The sequence below is a fragment of the Erigeron canadensis genome, chromosome 2 (assembly GCF_010389155.1).
Source record: "Erigeron canadensis isolate Cc75 chromosome 2, C_canadensis_v1, whole genome shotgun sequence".
In the NCBI taxonomy this organism is placed as follows: Eukaryota; Viridiplantae; Streptophyta; class Magnoliopsida; order Asterales; family Asteraceae; genus Erigeron; species Erigeron canadensis.
Window position 1 is genome coordinate 28,411,808 of NC_057762.1, and position 18,020 is coordinate 28,429,827.

General features: G+C 32.2%; 2 protein-coding genes and 2 non-coding genes across 4 annotated transcripts; all 4 read right to left on the bottom strand.

The window, feature by feature from the left end:
* Window positions 1–638: 638 nt before the first annotated feature.
* LOC122589346 (rRNA 2'-O-methyltransferase fibrillarin 1-like) lies at window positions 639–3,505 on the bottom strand. The gene is made up of 6 exons (XM_043761633.1): window positions 3,400–3,505; window positions 2,991–3,307; window positions 2,244–2,417; window positions 1,981–2,157; window positions 1,075–1,143; window positions 639–981 (listed from the first exon to the last, which is right to left on the bottom strand). The coding sequence occupies exons 1-6, from the start codon at window positions 3,425–3,427 to the stop codon at window positions 805–807; spliced, it is 942 nt and encodes a 313-aa protein (XP_043617568.1). The 5' UTR covers window positions 3,428–3,505; the 3' UTR covers window positions 639–804.
* On the bottom strand, window positions 1,305–1,376 carry LOC122590354. The gene has a single exon (XR_006322490.1). It is a non-coding gene; the product is annotated as a small nucleolar RNA snoR60 (small nucleolar RNA).
* On the bottom strand, window positions 1,533–1,605 carry LOC122590353. Its single transcript, XR_006322489.1, has one exon. It is a non-coding gene; the product is annotated as a small nucleolar RNA snoR60 (small nucleolar RNA).
* Window positions 3,506–4,804: 1,299 nt separating the features above from the next.
* On the bottom strand, window positions 4,805–9,336 carry LOC122587401 (sec-independent protein translocase protein TATB, chloroplastic-like). Its single transcript, XM_043759560.1, has 5 exons — window positions 9,106–9,336; window positions 8,258–8,382; window positions 7,025–7,084; window positions 6,283–6,652; window positions 4,805–5,227 (listed from the first exon to the last, which is right to left on the bottom strand). The coding sequence occupies exons 1-5, from the start codon at window positions 9,311–9,313 to the stop codon at window positions 5,082–5,084; spliced, it is 909 nt and encodes a 302-aa protein (XP_043615495.1). The 5' UTR covers window positions 9,314–9,336; the 3' UTR covers window positions 4,805–5,081.
* Window positions 9,337–18,020: the final 8,684 nt, after the last annotated feature.

The window sequence follows — 18,020 nt, forward strand, 5'->3', positions numbered from 1 at the left end:
GAAATGATCAATATATGGGTTATGAAGAATATGGACGGAGTTTAGAGGTGAGTTTTTGTTGTTTGCAGGTGTGGCAGAGTCACATTGGTATAATGGGTAGAGGTATTAAGCAAGAAGGTCATATGACAAGGGCAGGTACCAATGTACCATAAATACTGTAGTATGGAGAAGATATGAAGGTGAAGCTTGTAATGTTTTATGGTACAGGATAAATATGTCGACTGAGTTTGTACATGATGCGGTTTGTCCATCATTGTTGTTCACTTGTTCTTTGAATGATGTAAAGTATTTGTGATTAACAAAAAAAAAGTGGTACAAAATTGTATATTAACCTGGGCGCATGACTTTGGAGTATGAATATCCTAACGAGGTAAACGCCAACTCTGAACAGGCATGCCACTAATCTCTACCTCCTGCTTACTAATCGGAGCAAAGTGGTTTGTAAAATCTGTGTCATGGATTTATTTCAAGGTTTGGGCAAAGACATGCTCTACAACAAGCTGCCTATCTTACCTGCAATTCAGCATTGAACGGTCTACTTACTTCAACATCATAACTGTATAGCCAATACCTCAATTCCTAATGATAAAACTTATGCTAAGTGGTGACTGGCACACTAAATAGAAAAACAGATGTAATTTAAGCAAACAAGTTGCCAACCTGATTTCACTTCAGTAGCCAACAACTTTTAGACCAAGATAGAAACTACTAAACATTAAGTTGGTATTCAGTTACAAAACAATCCATCAAAAACAACAGGCAAAACAACCTAAGTGATACATAGAAGCAGAAAACAGCAACTGTCTATGATGCAGGTTTTTGCTTCTTTGGTGCACGATAGGCTCCAACAACACAGGCATGGTCTCGCTCAAAGGGCTCAAGGGTCACCTGCTCCATGGGTTTGAACTGATCTGCTTGAAGCTTTTTCACTTCAGAAGCAAATACATGTTCAGCAGCAACAGTTGAGTCAATGCAGTTTGCCTGCACATAATACACAAGGTTATTATTAAGAAAACTTGATAAATGTAGAGCAGAAAATCCCATTGACAAAATCTCCTACACAAAAATACAGACCTTGATGGATATAACAAAATGTCCTCCAGTTTTCAGGAAATGGGATGCATTGAGTGCTAAAATTCTTGCCTGCATATAGCGACGAAGACAATAAATAATGATAGGTGGATAAAGCCATTACAAACTATAATGGATACTCAGATCCAATAAATACATTACCAAAATTCAAAACAATAAACTGAAGATATGCAAAGTGAAACAGCAGATACCAACTAATAATTTCTCATAGAAGCATCAGAAACTCGATTTTGCATCACTTGTGACGTCTTGAAGGGGAATCCGAGTTAATTCATCATGTACTAGAAGTGATATTCACACTCAACTTATTTTAAAACGTAAAATTATAAATAAAAAATTTTATAATAATAAAACTACCAACAATGGGAAGATAAAAGTTTTGAAAATGAACTTTCAGAAGAAAAGTTTAAAAAACATTTTAAAAAAAACTAGAATTACGATGCATCAGAAACTCGATTTCGCATCATCCAAAGATGTCCTGAAGGGGAATCCGAGTAAACTCATCATATGCGACATTGTAGAATCAAAACCATAGTAAAACAGCTGAAATTTTTAAAAGAATACTAGCAATATAATGTCAAAAACACAAAAAAATTCAAGTAAGACAATCTTTTGTAGGTTAAAAATAAAAATGGAAAAACTTAGTTTTTGTAAAAGAAACAAACATTAGCATTTGAAATGCCATACCAGAGAGCATAAAAGCAATATAATGTCAAAAACAAAAAACTCAAGTAAGACAATAATTTGTAAGCTAATAAATAATAATGGAAAAACTTAGTTTTTGTAAAAGGAACAAGCTATGAAATGTTATACTAGAGAGACAGCATAAGAGCAAACCAACAATTCAAGTTCAGCTAGCACAAAACACACAATAAGTGCAAATCAAACCTGGTCAGGTTGAGCAACATCGGAAAATATAACATCAACCATGCCAACAAGCATCCTGTACTTTGCTGGATGTCTAGCATCCTCAATAATCGGAATAATATTGGTCCGCTTTTTAGCCATGTTGACCAAATCTCTCCCACTTCTGTGAGAAAACTCAACAGCATACACAACTCCAGTCTAACAAAAGATACAATATATACATTAAACAACTTAATAAAACTAACATGACAAGCATAACGTATAAAACTTTGAAAACCAGTTACCGGTCCAACAAGATCAGACACGTGAGAGACAGTGGTGCCAGATGCAGCGCCCAAATAGAGCACCTTTGAGCCGGGTTTCATCCAGATATTGTCAACTCCACCAAGAACAGCAGCAGCCAACTTTGACCTAAATGGATTCCATACTCTGTACTCAACCTTTGTCCCATCTTCATTCTGTTCACAAAACATATTCAATAAATATACAACATACTGATGCATATACTGATATACTGTACAATATAAACTGCATATATACAAAATTTATGTGTATACATACATAGATATGGATACCTGAACAAAGATTCTTTTTTGATAAGCAAAACTTATTTCTATACATGATTTACTAGTATATATAGAACATATACAATATATATACAAAATACACATGCATATACTAATATACAATTTAAACTGCATATATATAACATTTATGTGTTTACATATATACAGATATATATATATATATATGTACACCTGAACAAAGATTCTTTTTTCATAACAAGCAACAAACATTTCTATATAGGATTTACTAGTATATATACAATATATATACAACATCCACACCCATATACTGATATACAATGTAAACTGCATATATAGCATTTATGTGTATACATAAAGTCATAAATATATATATATATATATGTACACCTGAACAAAGATTCTTTTTTCATAACAAGCAACACTTATTTCTATATATGATTTACTAGTATATATACAATAAAAAAAAACTGCACATATATATACCTGAACAGAGATTCTTTTTTCGTTGTAAACAGCTTCACCAGGAACAAGATTTTTCGTACAAAGAGCATCTTCTTTTCCTTTAGCAATAAACACACCTTCATGTCTATGTGGCTCAACAATCACCTTATTCCCACCTTTCATCCCACCACCTCTTCCACCACGTCCTCCTCTTCCGCCACGTCCTCCTCTTCCACCACGTCCTCCTCCACGAGTCATCTCTCCACCTCTTCCGCCGCTCCTGCCGCCGCTGAATCCTCCCCTTCCTCCTCTTCCTCCCCTATCGCTACGGCCGCCGCTGAATCCGCCGCCGCCACGTCCTGTAAGGTACAGTTAAAATAATTATATGTATGTATAGGTTAGTGAGAAAAATGAAGAAAATGAAATGAATTGAGTGAATAAATGATAGTACCTCCACCGCCTCTCATTGGAGCTCTCATGATTGTAAGTTTTTTTTTTTGTTGTTGATAGGATGAGAGAAAAATTAGGGTTTATTGAGGGGGAGTGTGGAATACTGAGCGGCGAAAAGAGGTGTTTTTATAAGCTTAATTAGGGTTTTAGGGTTTTATTATTTGGGGATATTTATGAATCTATGAATATTTTTTTATGTTTGGTTATTGGGCTGAGTATGGAAGTTGCTTGGTGTGCAAAAGTATATTGGGTTTAAGCCCAATTTAATGGACTAGTTCTTTCTTACAACCTATTTTTGTTTCTTTTAAATTATATTTAAAGAGATAAAACAATTTTATTTTAACTGCTGAAAATAATAACAAAAAAATAATATAATACTTGATAATATCACTTTGGATAACAAAGAATATAATCTAAACTAGTGTCAATTTTCTACTCAAAAGGGTACATACCGTACATTCTAGCTTTCTACTAAATTTTAAATCTGTGTCTAATACTGGATGCGAGACTTACAACATTAATAATATTATTAGTAATATTAGATGCTTTAATTATTACAATTGTGAACAATATTATTACACAAATTAAGACATAAAAGTGATAAAAGCATACTTTTTGATTGAAATATAGCATGAATCTTATAGAGTTTGTATTGGTTTAGATTTAGGATTCAATGAAATTAAAGATGTATATTTTGAAATTTACCGACTTTCATGTGTGTCTTAATTTGTTTAAAGTTTAAACAATATGTTATTAAATTAGTTATTTAACTTAAAAAATTTATCTATAAAAATAAATCTCTTTTTGGTAACTTCAACATAATGTTTAAACATGCAGATAATGTTAGAGTAAATTTTTTTAAAGATAATTATTAGATAAAACAAAAGAAAAATGAAAAAGTTATCCCTTATATGAACCTATAGGTGTCTAGTATATTTGCATGTACAAAACATATTATCTTTACATATTGTTGTGTTTCGTATCAGATTATTAGCATGTTGTTGTATTTATTTGTTTTCTTAATAAGTTAATAATTATCTTTGGGTATAGATTTAGCCTTGTAAATATATTAATTATATAATAAAAGTTAAGAAAAGTCAAAATTGAAATTTGAGTAAATCAAGAGTTGTGATTGGTATTAGAGCAACTGTGTTTTAATATAATAAAAGATTTAGACACTATATCAATCAATGTGTTGTTATAAGGATGTTAGCATATGATTATCCCGGTCTTACCTCTCTCTAATCTCTAAACTATCATACCAATGACTTCTTGACCATCTTGCTTCGTAATTATATTATGTTATTGTATTTACCACCTGCTTTTGTACACAATTTGGGTCCTGAAAATGATCAAATGTAGATACTGTGATATATACTCTACAAATCAAGACACAAATTGAGTAATTACAGAAGTGGAAATACAACTTACATATATACTTATATGACATGAACTATAAGATTCAGGTAAATGTACAACATTGTGCTGGTTTACACCAAACAAATCTTACACAGGTTTTTACCTAACTTCCTACCTTGTTTCTTTAGACAGCGGATAAGCTAAAACCCACACATCTAAAGACGCTCGAACTCACAACCTAAGAATTGCAGAGCTCAGTTGATGCTACAAGGTCAAGTACCTCATTGAAATCTTCCGATCAAAACTGGTCTTTCCTTCCAAATTTCAAATGTCACTATTGGGTTTCTCGGAAGTTGTAGGAGATGAGGACTGCTCTTCTTGCTGTTGTGAAGCAAGTGCTTTCAGCTGCTCTTCTGTGATCTTCAAGAGGTCTTCGCTCGTATAAAACTTGGTGTCAGGAGACCCATTTGCTGACGGAGTAATAAGCAATCACATTAGAACGGGAAATCAAACATAATATATTACATAATATTTTTGTCACTTGTTATATTGTAATAGATGGCTACCAGAGGTAGTGTATCATGGCAGTCAATTTATTGAGTACAGAAAACATTGTTAGCATATATGAAATCCTAAACAAAGTTAGATAAATGTCTTGGGATGACATTGACTCATATTAAAATGCACGGGCAGTAAAAATTGATTCCTACCGTCCCATATGATTCTACTAGATGGTCAAAAATAATAAAACAAGGAAACCTTCAGAAATGTGACATTAGTTTCTTCACTTCTTGCAATGGTGACTGGGTCTAAGTGGAAGATGCAACATCAACAATTTATAGAATCTTGTAAGTCATTAAGGCAATTTTCTGTAAATTGGGGGTTTTGAGCATGTAGATTTTTGGCACTCTTATTTCTCCTCCTTCGAGAACCAGTGGTGTGTCTAATCTTCCTCCCCTCTTAGTTGGGTTGGAATTTAATAATAAGCCGTATCTCCAGATCAAGCACACATATGCTTCAACCTTATTGGCAACACTCTACATATAAGCATACTAAATTGGGATTTTCTGTAGAGGAAGTGATATGCAAAAATGGGACAGGCCATCCCATAATCACTTTTTTTTTTTTTTAATCTATTCTCTTCTCTATATTGCATAAGTCGTGAACAAGCCATCCCATAATCACTTTCTTTTTTATCTATTCTCTTCTCTATATTGCATAATTTGTGAACAAGCCATCCCATAATCACTTTTTTTTTTATCTATTCTCTTCTCTATATTGCATAATTTGTGAACAATTAATGTTCTATATTTCCACGATACCAATCTAAATTTTGACATAAATAACGATTAGAGGGTCTTATGCGTTGTGAGTATACTTTGGGTGACTATTGACACGTTCAACTCGTTTTCATATCATTTCCATCTGACCCAACCACTTTATCCATAAGTGAGTCTATAATTGTTGCCTCTAGTTTTTCGTATCATAAGCATTTGAAAAATTGAAGTTACATAAGAGGACTCACAAGTGTCAACTGTAGTCTGAGAATCCTCTACGGTAACAGCTGATGTTGCTGTAGTTTCCTGAGTATCCTCTGAGGTGACAGCAGAAGTCGTTGCTATTTCCTGATTATCCTCTGGGGTGACAGCAGAACTTGTTGCTGTTTCCTGAGGGTCCTCTGGGCTACCAGTAGGCGTCGTTGAAGTGACTTGAGAGTCTTCTGTGGTGGCAGCAGGCGGGATTACTGTTAACTGGGAATTCTGTTGGGTATCAGGAGGAACCTGGGTTGAGGACGGTCTAACAGTGTTGGAAGTGTAATTCCCTTGAACTGGATTATTTAGCTCATCGAGACCAATCTCTTTTTCAAGGGTGCTCTTGAATTCCCTTGAAACTTCCTATTGTGAAGTAAAATGTAGAGTTTGCATTATCAAATTACATTTTTCAGTAGCAGCATAAAGCAATCTTGACCATCATCGGCACCATTACAATAATTTGAAGGGTGTTTAGCAAAATCCAGTTTTTTTATAACTCTTTAGGATCAAAATAATCAAATTTTTAGAATTAAGAAGTGGTTGTGAGAAAACTGATTACTGAAATAAATATAAAGTTACTTGACCCCATCTGACCTTAATCAGCTGACTATCTCATGCTGATTCATAAAGTCATACTAGTTTTTAAAAAAACACACATTCAAAGAAGATATGACAAATAAATAGCTTTAAATTGATAGAAGTGAAGTGGAACGAGTGTCGGTTATGTTTGTTTACCTGAAGTTCTCTGATTGTTGGCTGAAATTCACGCAAAGTTTTTCCCAAATTCTTGGCAACCTGCATTTTATGTATTAATCATCGGCACAAAAACTATCATGGATATGAAATAGACAAAGAAAAAAAATCCAAATTCTGTGACACAAATGCAAGCACACAGTCCAAGTCCATTATCAAAATTAGAGACGGGTCGTCTTGTTCATATCTAAAATACTTCTTGTGAAAGAAGTTCGCCGATAAGAAAGGGTTGGATTCATATTAATAAACAATATAAAAGAATGGAAAATAGCATAAAGTTCCTGCAATTCGAGAAACAAAGATCTCCCAAAAGTATAAAAACTTGATTTAATCTATTCCTCATCTAAGAATTAAAGCACTATAATAACTTACCCGATTAATAAAGTTAAATAAGAATAAACTATAGGTTTGAATTCTTCAACACTATAACTTTTAAGTTTTAAGTAATGGTCAGAGTATAATTGTTTGTGCAAATTTACATAATTGCAGGAGGTTTAACAAAATTTTGACTTCTTTATGTATGTACAAAGATAGAATTACATTACCACTCACAAAATGCTCGATGTTTCTTCCGAATTACAATTAGCAAATACTCTTCTTATCCATCATAAGTCATAACTGCAATATTTGACTATTAACCTAACTACTTATTATTTCCAATAAGAGTGACAAATTTGGAAACCTTTCCTAATTGACTTATTAGTGATTCCAGCTTGAAAACTTTAAAATAATGGAATGTTGTAAACTTGAAACTAATAGTGGCGCAATTTCATATTTCCACCTACCCTAAAACACCTGGTCGACCTAAATAATTTATTTCCTCGACCGTGCTTTAATAACATTCACATAGTGCAAAGAATTGTGTTTTGGCACATATGAATATATGATATTCAGTGAGTTTAGGAAGGAGAACTATAATATTATGTCAAACTTAAATACGAGACAGAAGATCATATTGTTCTTAGAGGCCCATATGGTGTTCGGCATGCCAATATTTGTTTTGCGATATTTGGTAACCTGATTCTACTTATGCATTAGCACCAAAAAACTAAACTTTGAATACTCTGATTTTCCGGGTACCCCTTACTAACTTTGTTACAAGTATTTTCCAACTACGACTTTTGTTTCTCAAAATAATCAGTTAATCAACTAGAGAATGCATACCTAAACACGCAATTACCAGTAATGCAAAGAGATATCAAAGCATATACTCACCTCTGCAAGACCTTTAGGCCCGAAAACCAACAAGGCCACCACTCCGATAACTAAAGCTTCTGGAGCCCCAACTCCAAATAAAGATGCAAAAACACCATTCTTCCCTTTACATTTCTTTCTCTTTTCTGCAACCACAAAATCAACTCAATCATTTGGTCCGCAAACCAGGTTGAAATTCAACTTGAAAATTGATGCCAAATATACAAAAAGTAAATAAATTCAAACGAAACTGACTATATATTCCATTAGCAATACAAGTCTTGCATATAACACAATGTTGATACTGAATTAGAAACGACACCTATCACCATCTTGACTTTATATGAGCTGGGGTTGACTTAAAATCAAAGTCAAACATGTTAATATTTCAAACTTCGAAAATGATGCCAATGTTCAAGCTTTTTTATGAAACTGACTTATACATGCTCATTAGCATAAGTCCTACATATAACACAATGTTGATGTAGTTGTTAAGAAAGTGTTCGTGATTGCGTTTTGGAAAAACGATTATCTGCGTTTTTCTATCGAGAAAACACAACTTCGAAAAGGCAGGTTAAAGACATGCTTTTCCAAAAATCAATTTGAAAATTCAAAATTTGTTTCTGACTCCAGCATTTGTGCCTTAACAATACACTAGGTTTGACTCCGAAAGTCAACTAGCTCGAACTTTAACTTCAATATATATACAAAGATTCCAGCTTTCATATTTTACTAGTTAAGCTCATTATAACAATAAAATTAGTACTTACATATAACATGAATTTCACATTGAATTGGATACAAAGCTAAGTTAAGGAAACATAAATAATGGCTACTTTTACATTTTCATAACAAATCAAAGATTATACCTAGTTTCAAAGATTGTAGTGAAATTGAAAACCCATGTTTCTTGAGACCACTCCAATGAGAAAATGGAGATAAACCCAGATGAATAGATGGGTTTTTAAGGCATGAAATATGTGAAATTGATGAGGAAGCAAAAATTTGGGATTTTTTAAGATTTTTAGGTGAAGGGGGGTTAGATATATATGGAGGATTGAAGATAGCTGAAGCCATATGGTTTGGTGTAGTAGTGATTTTTTATGATTAAAGATGGTCAATTTGAGGTTTTAACTTTTAGAGGAAAATTATTTCAATCAAGAAATGTTTTGAAAGAAAGGCTATTGGAGTTTGGTTCTTATGTTGGGCCCAACATGATCCTTGTTTTTTGGAACAGTTTTGGCATATATTAGTATGGAAAATTTTTAACATGGGCTAAAGATTAAGAAAAATAAAAAATGTGTAATCAATATGTCAAACAAATATATGATTAGGCATACTTTTACTTTTAAGTCTATCAAACATTACTTTGCATCTATTTACTGATTTACGGTTCTACTTTTGTGACATCTTTGTGACGGTCTATGGAACAATTTTGAACTCAATTTTGAAAAATAATTGAGTTTAATGCAAGGATAGTCTATGTGGTTTTTTAATTTTTTAAATTGTGTATCGAGTAGGAGACTTGTCCACAACACTATTGCTATGTTCTCTAATTAAAAGAAAAGAAAAGAAGTGATGAGATAAGATTAGAAGATACTGAATCCTTTCAAATCATCCCAAAAGTGGGAGAAAGATTTAGGAAACAAAATCAACTAGATTATCACTCCATTTCTTATCCTTTCATTTCTCTTCCATTCTTAAAAAACTTAAGAACACAAATTGTTTTAAGATCATTTGGATTCCTTTCTTTTCATCTCTTAAAAAACTCAAAAATATAGCATATATATGAACATGAGGTTAACTTGTGATGAGTAGAAACTCTAATACTCTATGCAGTATCTTCTTAGACATTATATTAGGAGTAGGATTTTTAGGCATATATTGAAAACGTTGATTTTAATTTCCACATCAGTGATGATCACAAATAACAAGTTAACAACTACAACATTTCAAAAAAAAAAAAAACAGCTACGACACTTCAAGGCAGTTATGAAAGACATATAATTATTGAAATAATGACAGTCTAACAATTTGCTTCATTAACAATTTGCTTCATAGACAATTCGAGGCGTTTGGTAAAATTTAACAAAACTATTATGACACATATGACAGTAGGATTGGCCATATATAAGAGTTGCTAGAATTTGGATTATTGAACCATCGATCAATTTGATAAAGATCTTGAAAAATATGAATGCAATGAATTGATTGAAGAATTTGACCTCTTGACCATGCTGGTACGGATCAGATCCATGAAATTATGAAAGATAACCAAACAAATAAAGCAGCTGCGAATAAAAAGTGACTTAAAAGGCTCATTGCCACATTCGATTTATAATTAGCAACCAGAGTTCAAGACCCAAAATACGTACTATTTTCTTCTCACTATAAGTGTTATTTTTACATTTTTCAAAGTCTTTTCAACTTTGATCATAAATATATATTTTTTAAATATAATATTTTATGAAAATTATATCAATAAAAAAAATCTAAAACTCAATCGATTTATATAAACTAGATTAATACCCGGTCGGTGACCAAGTTACCAAATAATTTATATAGTACGACATCATATACGTGTTATAATATATATCAAAATGAAAGTTTTTATAAAATCGGGCACAGTGTTAAGATAACGAATCTTGTACGTCTTTTCGTATAACATATATAAAATCAATTTGATATATATATGGTTTTCAATACTCGAACTGACACGAAATTTAACAACTGACAGGAAAAACTGGGCTAGGGTTATGAAATTTCGACCCGGTAACCCGCTAATTTGATTTTTTTTTTGGCGCCTCGGGTGACCTCTTAGGTTAATAGTTCAACCCGCCAACCCAAAATTATTTTAAATTACATTAAAAAAAAACTTAATCAAGTCGGCCTATCCGACAACCCACAACCCATTTTACTTAAAATCAATCCGCCAACCACCAACCCCAACACCTGAAATCAACCCACCAAACCATTTAACCCACTAGCATACTTGATTTTCTTTTGGTTGGTGGTTGGACTTGAGTTGACGGGTTCACATGTTTTGGTTGAGATTTTTCAAGTTGATTTAAATATTAGGCCAGGCTCGAGTTAAGTATTGTTTTCAACCGACTAATCCAAACCTGACCCGGTATAAAAATATTATAACTGTATTTATATTTATGTTAATTACTCCACTATAGTTATTTACTCTTACATAATAAATTTTAAATTATATAATAATTTATTATAAAGTTTTGAAATATATATATATATATATATAGGTGCCTAAAACATCATAAAACATCATGTTAATTATTGTATATCTCAAAGCATTATATATTATATATATATATATATATATATATTTTATCCTATAATACATGGAACTCCTAAGATGTATAGTAAAATATATTGGACTCTACTCTCCCTAATAACACATATACATGAACATCTTGGTTTTCAAAGGTAATTTTATATTACTTAACAATTTAGTACATGTATAATTTATTAATTAGTATATGTTTATTAAAGATACTTTGGTCAAACTGTTTACAAACACTTCGTAGTTTTTCTAAATAAGTATTAAATTAAAATTAATATATTTTTAAAATCATTGATAAAATAAATAAAATAATGATACATTGAACAACACTATTGCCCTTTCACCTCAAACTACCTCAGTCTTTTTTTTTTAATTTTTTAATTGTATTGCTATAAATAAACCATGTCATGTATAAAACAACCATTTTTATAGTAATTATATAGTAACCTTGAATTTCAATGTCTACGATTATACCTTGTATTTATTTGAATAGCCAAGATTAAACTAAAGATTATTTTTTCTCTATGTTCTACCAACAATATATATAGGTTATCAAGTATTATACAAATAAACAAAAATACTTGATGTTAACTTTTAATAAAAAAGACTCATCTATACTCCTTTACTAGATTTAGATCCCGCGTAAAACGCGGGCCTGTTGAATTAATCTGTTTTAAGTTTCTTCGATAAATAGAATAGAACGTTTTTCTTTGTTGTATTTTTGAGAAGGTTAGATAATAGAAAAGGAGAATTTTTATGACATAATTGCCTACAACAGTTTTTTTTAAACATAATTGTATTTCCTGCACAAAAGGTCATTAACTATATTATGGATACAAAATACACACATAAATGTTATCTTTACATCATGTCATCTACGAACAATCAGAATCCTATTCTCAGTATAGACACATCATTCTCGTTTGTAATCAAACAAAGATAAATGCTCTAATACCCGGTAAATGATAGATGTATGCACATGTACTTAATTCTATTAATGCTTTTACATTCACTCTAACCATAAATTTTACCATCCTTATCCAAGCCTAGCCCACATTTTTTCTTTAAAGTTCTCTCCATAATTTAAACTCACCATTTCACCTAACTTGAATTACATAAAAGAGTAGCTTTCGCACTTTCGACTTTATTACAAGTGGCATCCTGGTTAAAAAGACCAAGTCTATAATACTTTATTTTGGGATCTAAGAAGGAAAAGATGAAATGCGAGATATAAGCACAAGATATCAAATAAGTATACTTCAACTAATAATCATAAGATTATTAGAGATCATATACAACCCAAATAACTATAAAAATTAGAATCACACAAACTCAAGTAGTGATTTAAGTTTATACAAATTATTTAAACCAAACAACCATAGGAGTAACCCAAGGCCTGCAACCAATAACAAATTATTATTTTTACACGTATATATGTCTAGGCTAAGGAAGTAATAGAAGCACTCAAATATACAAGGCACCGCCACTCGGCCACCCCTTTTTAACCTGGTCGTATACAAATTAAAGCCACCCTCTCTTTCTTCCTTATGTATGCAAGGTTCTTTTTTAATGTAATGAATGAATGTTCAAATTTGCTCTCTGGTTGTTTGATACCTACTTGTTTGTCTCGTGACCTTCGCCCTTCTATATGCTCAATATCATGTCTCCTTTTGGTTTGGCTCCTAACGCTGGGTATCCTTCTCCTATCAAGCTCATTTGTACATTATAAAATTTCCCCTCTACTAACTTCTAACAAAATCTCTTACCTTTCTTTGTATAGCAGTTTGCTTGCTGTTTGCACAGCTTGAGGGGTCGTCAAGGTTTATCGCTCCACATTTTTTCAATTTTCTGCAGAATGGGTACCAGTATGCACTCACATAGCTATTTATTCTGGATCATTTTTAGAAAGGAGTGTGCTTACATGTATATGTATATATATATATATATATATGCATTTATATTCCCTGATTTTAATTTTCATATATATAAAGGAGGAACAAAAATGACAACCTTTATCTACCGATACCAGTCTCCCTTTGGGAGAGATTAACTATTTCGAGTTTCTATAACCCTGGACTGGGCCTCATGAATTACTCTGCAAAGGCCAGACACGATGACTACTATATATTGTATAATGTAGTTCTAATGCATTTACCTTTTGATACCTTGGCGCATGAGGAGAGTGCTTCTATTACTTCCCGAGTCTAGACATGCTTGCGAGTCAAAAAATGTCTCCTCCTTACTTCCTGCAATCATTAAACAGATATACAATAAGATTCCAAATGCAACAACCTCAAAGGTATCTAATCTAATTTAATCTAATGTGATGATTTTCTTACTATTGTTTTTTCATATTATTTCCATCATAGGGCCATTGTTTTTATGCTTATAAATAGTGCTGCCACCGATTTTAACTGTTATTTACGTATTATAATGTTTGTAAATCTAAATTACTTTGCTTACTTATGGGCTATCAAGCTATGACGAACTTTATGCCCTAACCCGTTCTATGTTTAATGTCTGTGTTGTTGTAACTCGACCGACCCAAACCTGGTGGAGTTGTTTTTATAAAATGAAGCATTTTAACTCCACCCCGTCACTTGCCCCATCCATTATGTCAGATCTTATGAATGTTGGCAGTCTATAGAATATAGTAATGTAACGGATGATTTATGCGCAGTGACTCGGATATAAATCTTTTTAATAGCCCAGCCCATTTAGACTCATTACCCAACCCACCCATTTTGCCACATCTCTAGATACACAATGCATCAAAGCTTAATAAACAGGGGCATTAATCTAAAAATATTTTTTCTAAAGTAGTGTTTCTGTCATAAACAAAACGGTGAAGTAAGCATATGCATTTGAAAACAGGTATCAGGATAGACTAAAATGGACATACTAACTCCTTTTGGGCTTTTGGCTGTCCTCCAACTTGTTTGAGCCTCCCATTTTGCCACCTCTAACATCCACCTTATCTCAGCATGCTCATTGACATGCTTCTTTAGGCACAGCCGTACAGGATTGCTTCATCAATAATATCGGTTGTCGCTGCACAAACCTAAAAATCATATTATGGTAACACTATGTATCAAACATATTATCGTAACCATTCAAAAATCGTATTACAGTAACCTTTCAAAAAATATGTGACAAGTGCTAGCCCTTGAAGCTTTCAAACTTAAGTGCCACCTCTGAAACTTATCACTAACACCTTTGAAGCTTCTAAAAATACTTTTAATCACTCAACCTTAATCGTCAACTATTTATAACTGAAAAATAAATCCTACCAAAGACATAAGTAATCATCATCATCTCGTACTGTGACTTGCAAAAGACCTTGATATTAGCATATTTCTCCTATTAGGAACAAAGTGAGAACAATTGAAGTCAATTTAGAAAAATAACTGGATGATAACTATAATCATGTTAGTAGAATTATGGCCAGCAATAAAATTGTTAATCTGGACAGCATAGTCATCCCACATAATGCATTTGAGAACAATATACTTACCTTCAAGAACGAAAATACTGGAGGAGCAAGAGGGAAGAAGGGGGAAGAGGGAAAAGGGGGGGGGGGGTAATTATTTGGTTGGTTTACCATAAAATGCATGGGGGGGGGGGGGGGGCTTTTTAGGTAGTGGGTGCATAAATATGAAGGTTACCTTCTCACTGGCCATTCAAACACAACTTCATCCTTATATTGTTTCTGCAATGATAATGTCATAAAGATATATGTTGTTAGTTTATATCCCATCGTTGACTATGCAATAGCTATAGCCTATAAGTTGCGAAAGTGTGCAAGAACAAATTAGCTTCTGTAACTATTCTTTGCACCTGTTTCTTTTCCGCTATAACTCTTTAAATGACGAGTTTTGTACCAATATTTTTCATCTTGATAACTATATCGATTAGTGACAACAAAAAGAAGCAACACGAAATACAAGTTCTTTTGGATATTTTATCAACCGAAACATATAATCAAACCGTTTATGTACATTAATATATAACCAAACAATTTAAAGAATTTAACTTAAAACAAAACTTACCATATAATCAATGCTTTCATAGCTTTCAACTATGTGTCCTTCGCTTTCCACATTCTGTCGTCAATACGTGTCAACCCCTTGTAATTCTTTGACCAGTTACCTTTTCAATCAGACACTTCTAGTTGACCCATTTAACCTATTTGACATGAAACAAAATCCAAATTTAGCAAAATTAGTTCACAACCAACTTACTTCTTCATGATACAAAATTATACAGTATCTATACACATACATATAGTGAATAGATTAAACAAATGACAGAACTTTCAAGGATTATGCAAAACAAAGCAAGGCTGATCTACTTTAGCAACTCATCTACTTTAGATCCTAACTTCATACAAGACATATTTACTACTCAAAACCTAAAGCTCAAATCAGGTTTATGTATTATTCAATTTCCCTTCAAAACAGTTAATCACTTGCAGAACAATAAATTATGAAAGATCAAATTCAAACAAAAACACATGTACATGGATTCAAAAAGAGAATATTACTAAAGACATAATGCAATTATGTTTATCTGACCTTGTAAATAAAAATTAATTTTAGAATCGACCAACATGCCCGTCTTGTCACCTAGTTTTGACCTTTCCCTGAAGATCAAATGGTGTGTCATCAAACGTTAGATTGCACCAAAGCTCAAGCCATGATTACAGCTAAGAATTCTGCAAAGACATAATTTATTGAATAACTATACTCCAAAGCCCAAGCCATGATCAAACGTTAGATCACACGTTTCTCATCTCAATGTTAATAAAAATTGTCAAACAAATTCAGTTGCCTCATTTTAGATTTTGGCTATTTCATCAAACATATTAACTTTAAAAAGTATAAACTCAATCATCGGTTCAAAAACAAATATAATGCAATTCACGGTATCAATATCATCAATTTTTAAGCATGATGATTTCATTGATTAAACAAATATAATCAATAATGTACCTCGTGGAATGCGTACATGGGCTACTGATCACACGAATTCATGAAAATCTATTCAGCTTCAATTGCTTTGTTCCTTTAACAGTTTTTAACCCGATAATAACATGACTTATAGCCTTCGCGTATCCACCAGTCATGCTTGCAGTTTCTCTGCAGATAACCAAGTCACCTATAACCACAACATAGACGTTATTTCATAATGAAGAGATATACATATCAAAAAATGCTCCAGACAGTATATCCATACTACATTATTCTACAATCACGACCCGACAATATAACTATACCATATATCAGTACATATATCAAATATATGTAATGATTTAAAAAAACACTATTAAGATTGGGAACTTATATAAAAAAGATGATACCTACTAAAAAACGTCTTCAAATCACATGTTACTTATATAAAATATATATATTAACAATCAATCAATCATCGAAAAAGATTAACAATCTGAATATGCAAACCGACAAAGCGGATCAAAAATTTGTTTAAGAAAAATGTATAACCACGTAAACTTGATTCCAGAGAAGTAAACTGAAGGACCGGCTACTTCAGGATCTGTGGTGTTCAATCAGCAAGCTATCCTAGAAGAGATAACACCTTTAGAACACTCTTTTGTCTCTGCAAAAAGAAGAAGCATGACAAGTTATTGAAAGACCATCTTAGACACTTTCCCACACATGAAACAACAATATTCTAAATCTCAGAACCTACAAAAATTGTTACTTTCTATTAAAATAGAAAAAAGTGAAATATTACCTAAACCTTCCATCACAACCTTTAGGCTTGATGTTGATGATATTTTTTGGCCAAAAGTCATCGTAGGAGTTCCCCTGATTTTAAAAAGAAAAGAAAATCACCAGTGATGATATAATCCTATAAAAAACTGTTCAAACTTTATTAAATTCAAAAGAAAGTAAAAATACATACACATAAGTATAGATATATAGATATATATACATAAAACAAAAAACTTACCAATAAACCCTAATGGTGATTATGTGATAGCCACCAGCTCACCATTGGAGATCGAAAATAACCCTAACAAACTTGATAAAATAATCACTACTTACCATTACATATATCAAAAGAACAAGATCCGTGAATATGATTTTTTTTTTATATATTTCAAACTTTTTTTTTTTAAGATTTGGGAGAGAAACGGATTGAGATTTGAATATGGGGGAGAGAATGAAAGAGCATAAGCTTTTTTTTTATTGTTTTTATTTTAAATTAAAGTGAATAAAGCTTCCATGGGAAGCTATCTCTCACACACTAAAAACACCCTAAAAAACATACGAATTTCATCATCAATGACATCAGAAATCCTTCATGGCGCATCTCTTCTTCCGCCACATCGGCTTTTCTTATGTCACTTTGTTTCTTTCTTTAGTAGTATAGAAAGATAAAAAGAATAACACACTCTCTCCTAATTGTTGAAAGTTACACATAACAAAATTACACTTATACCCTCTTTATCCCCTT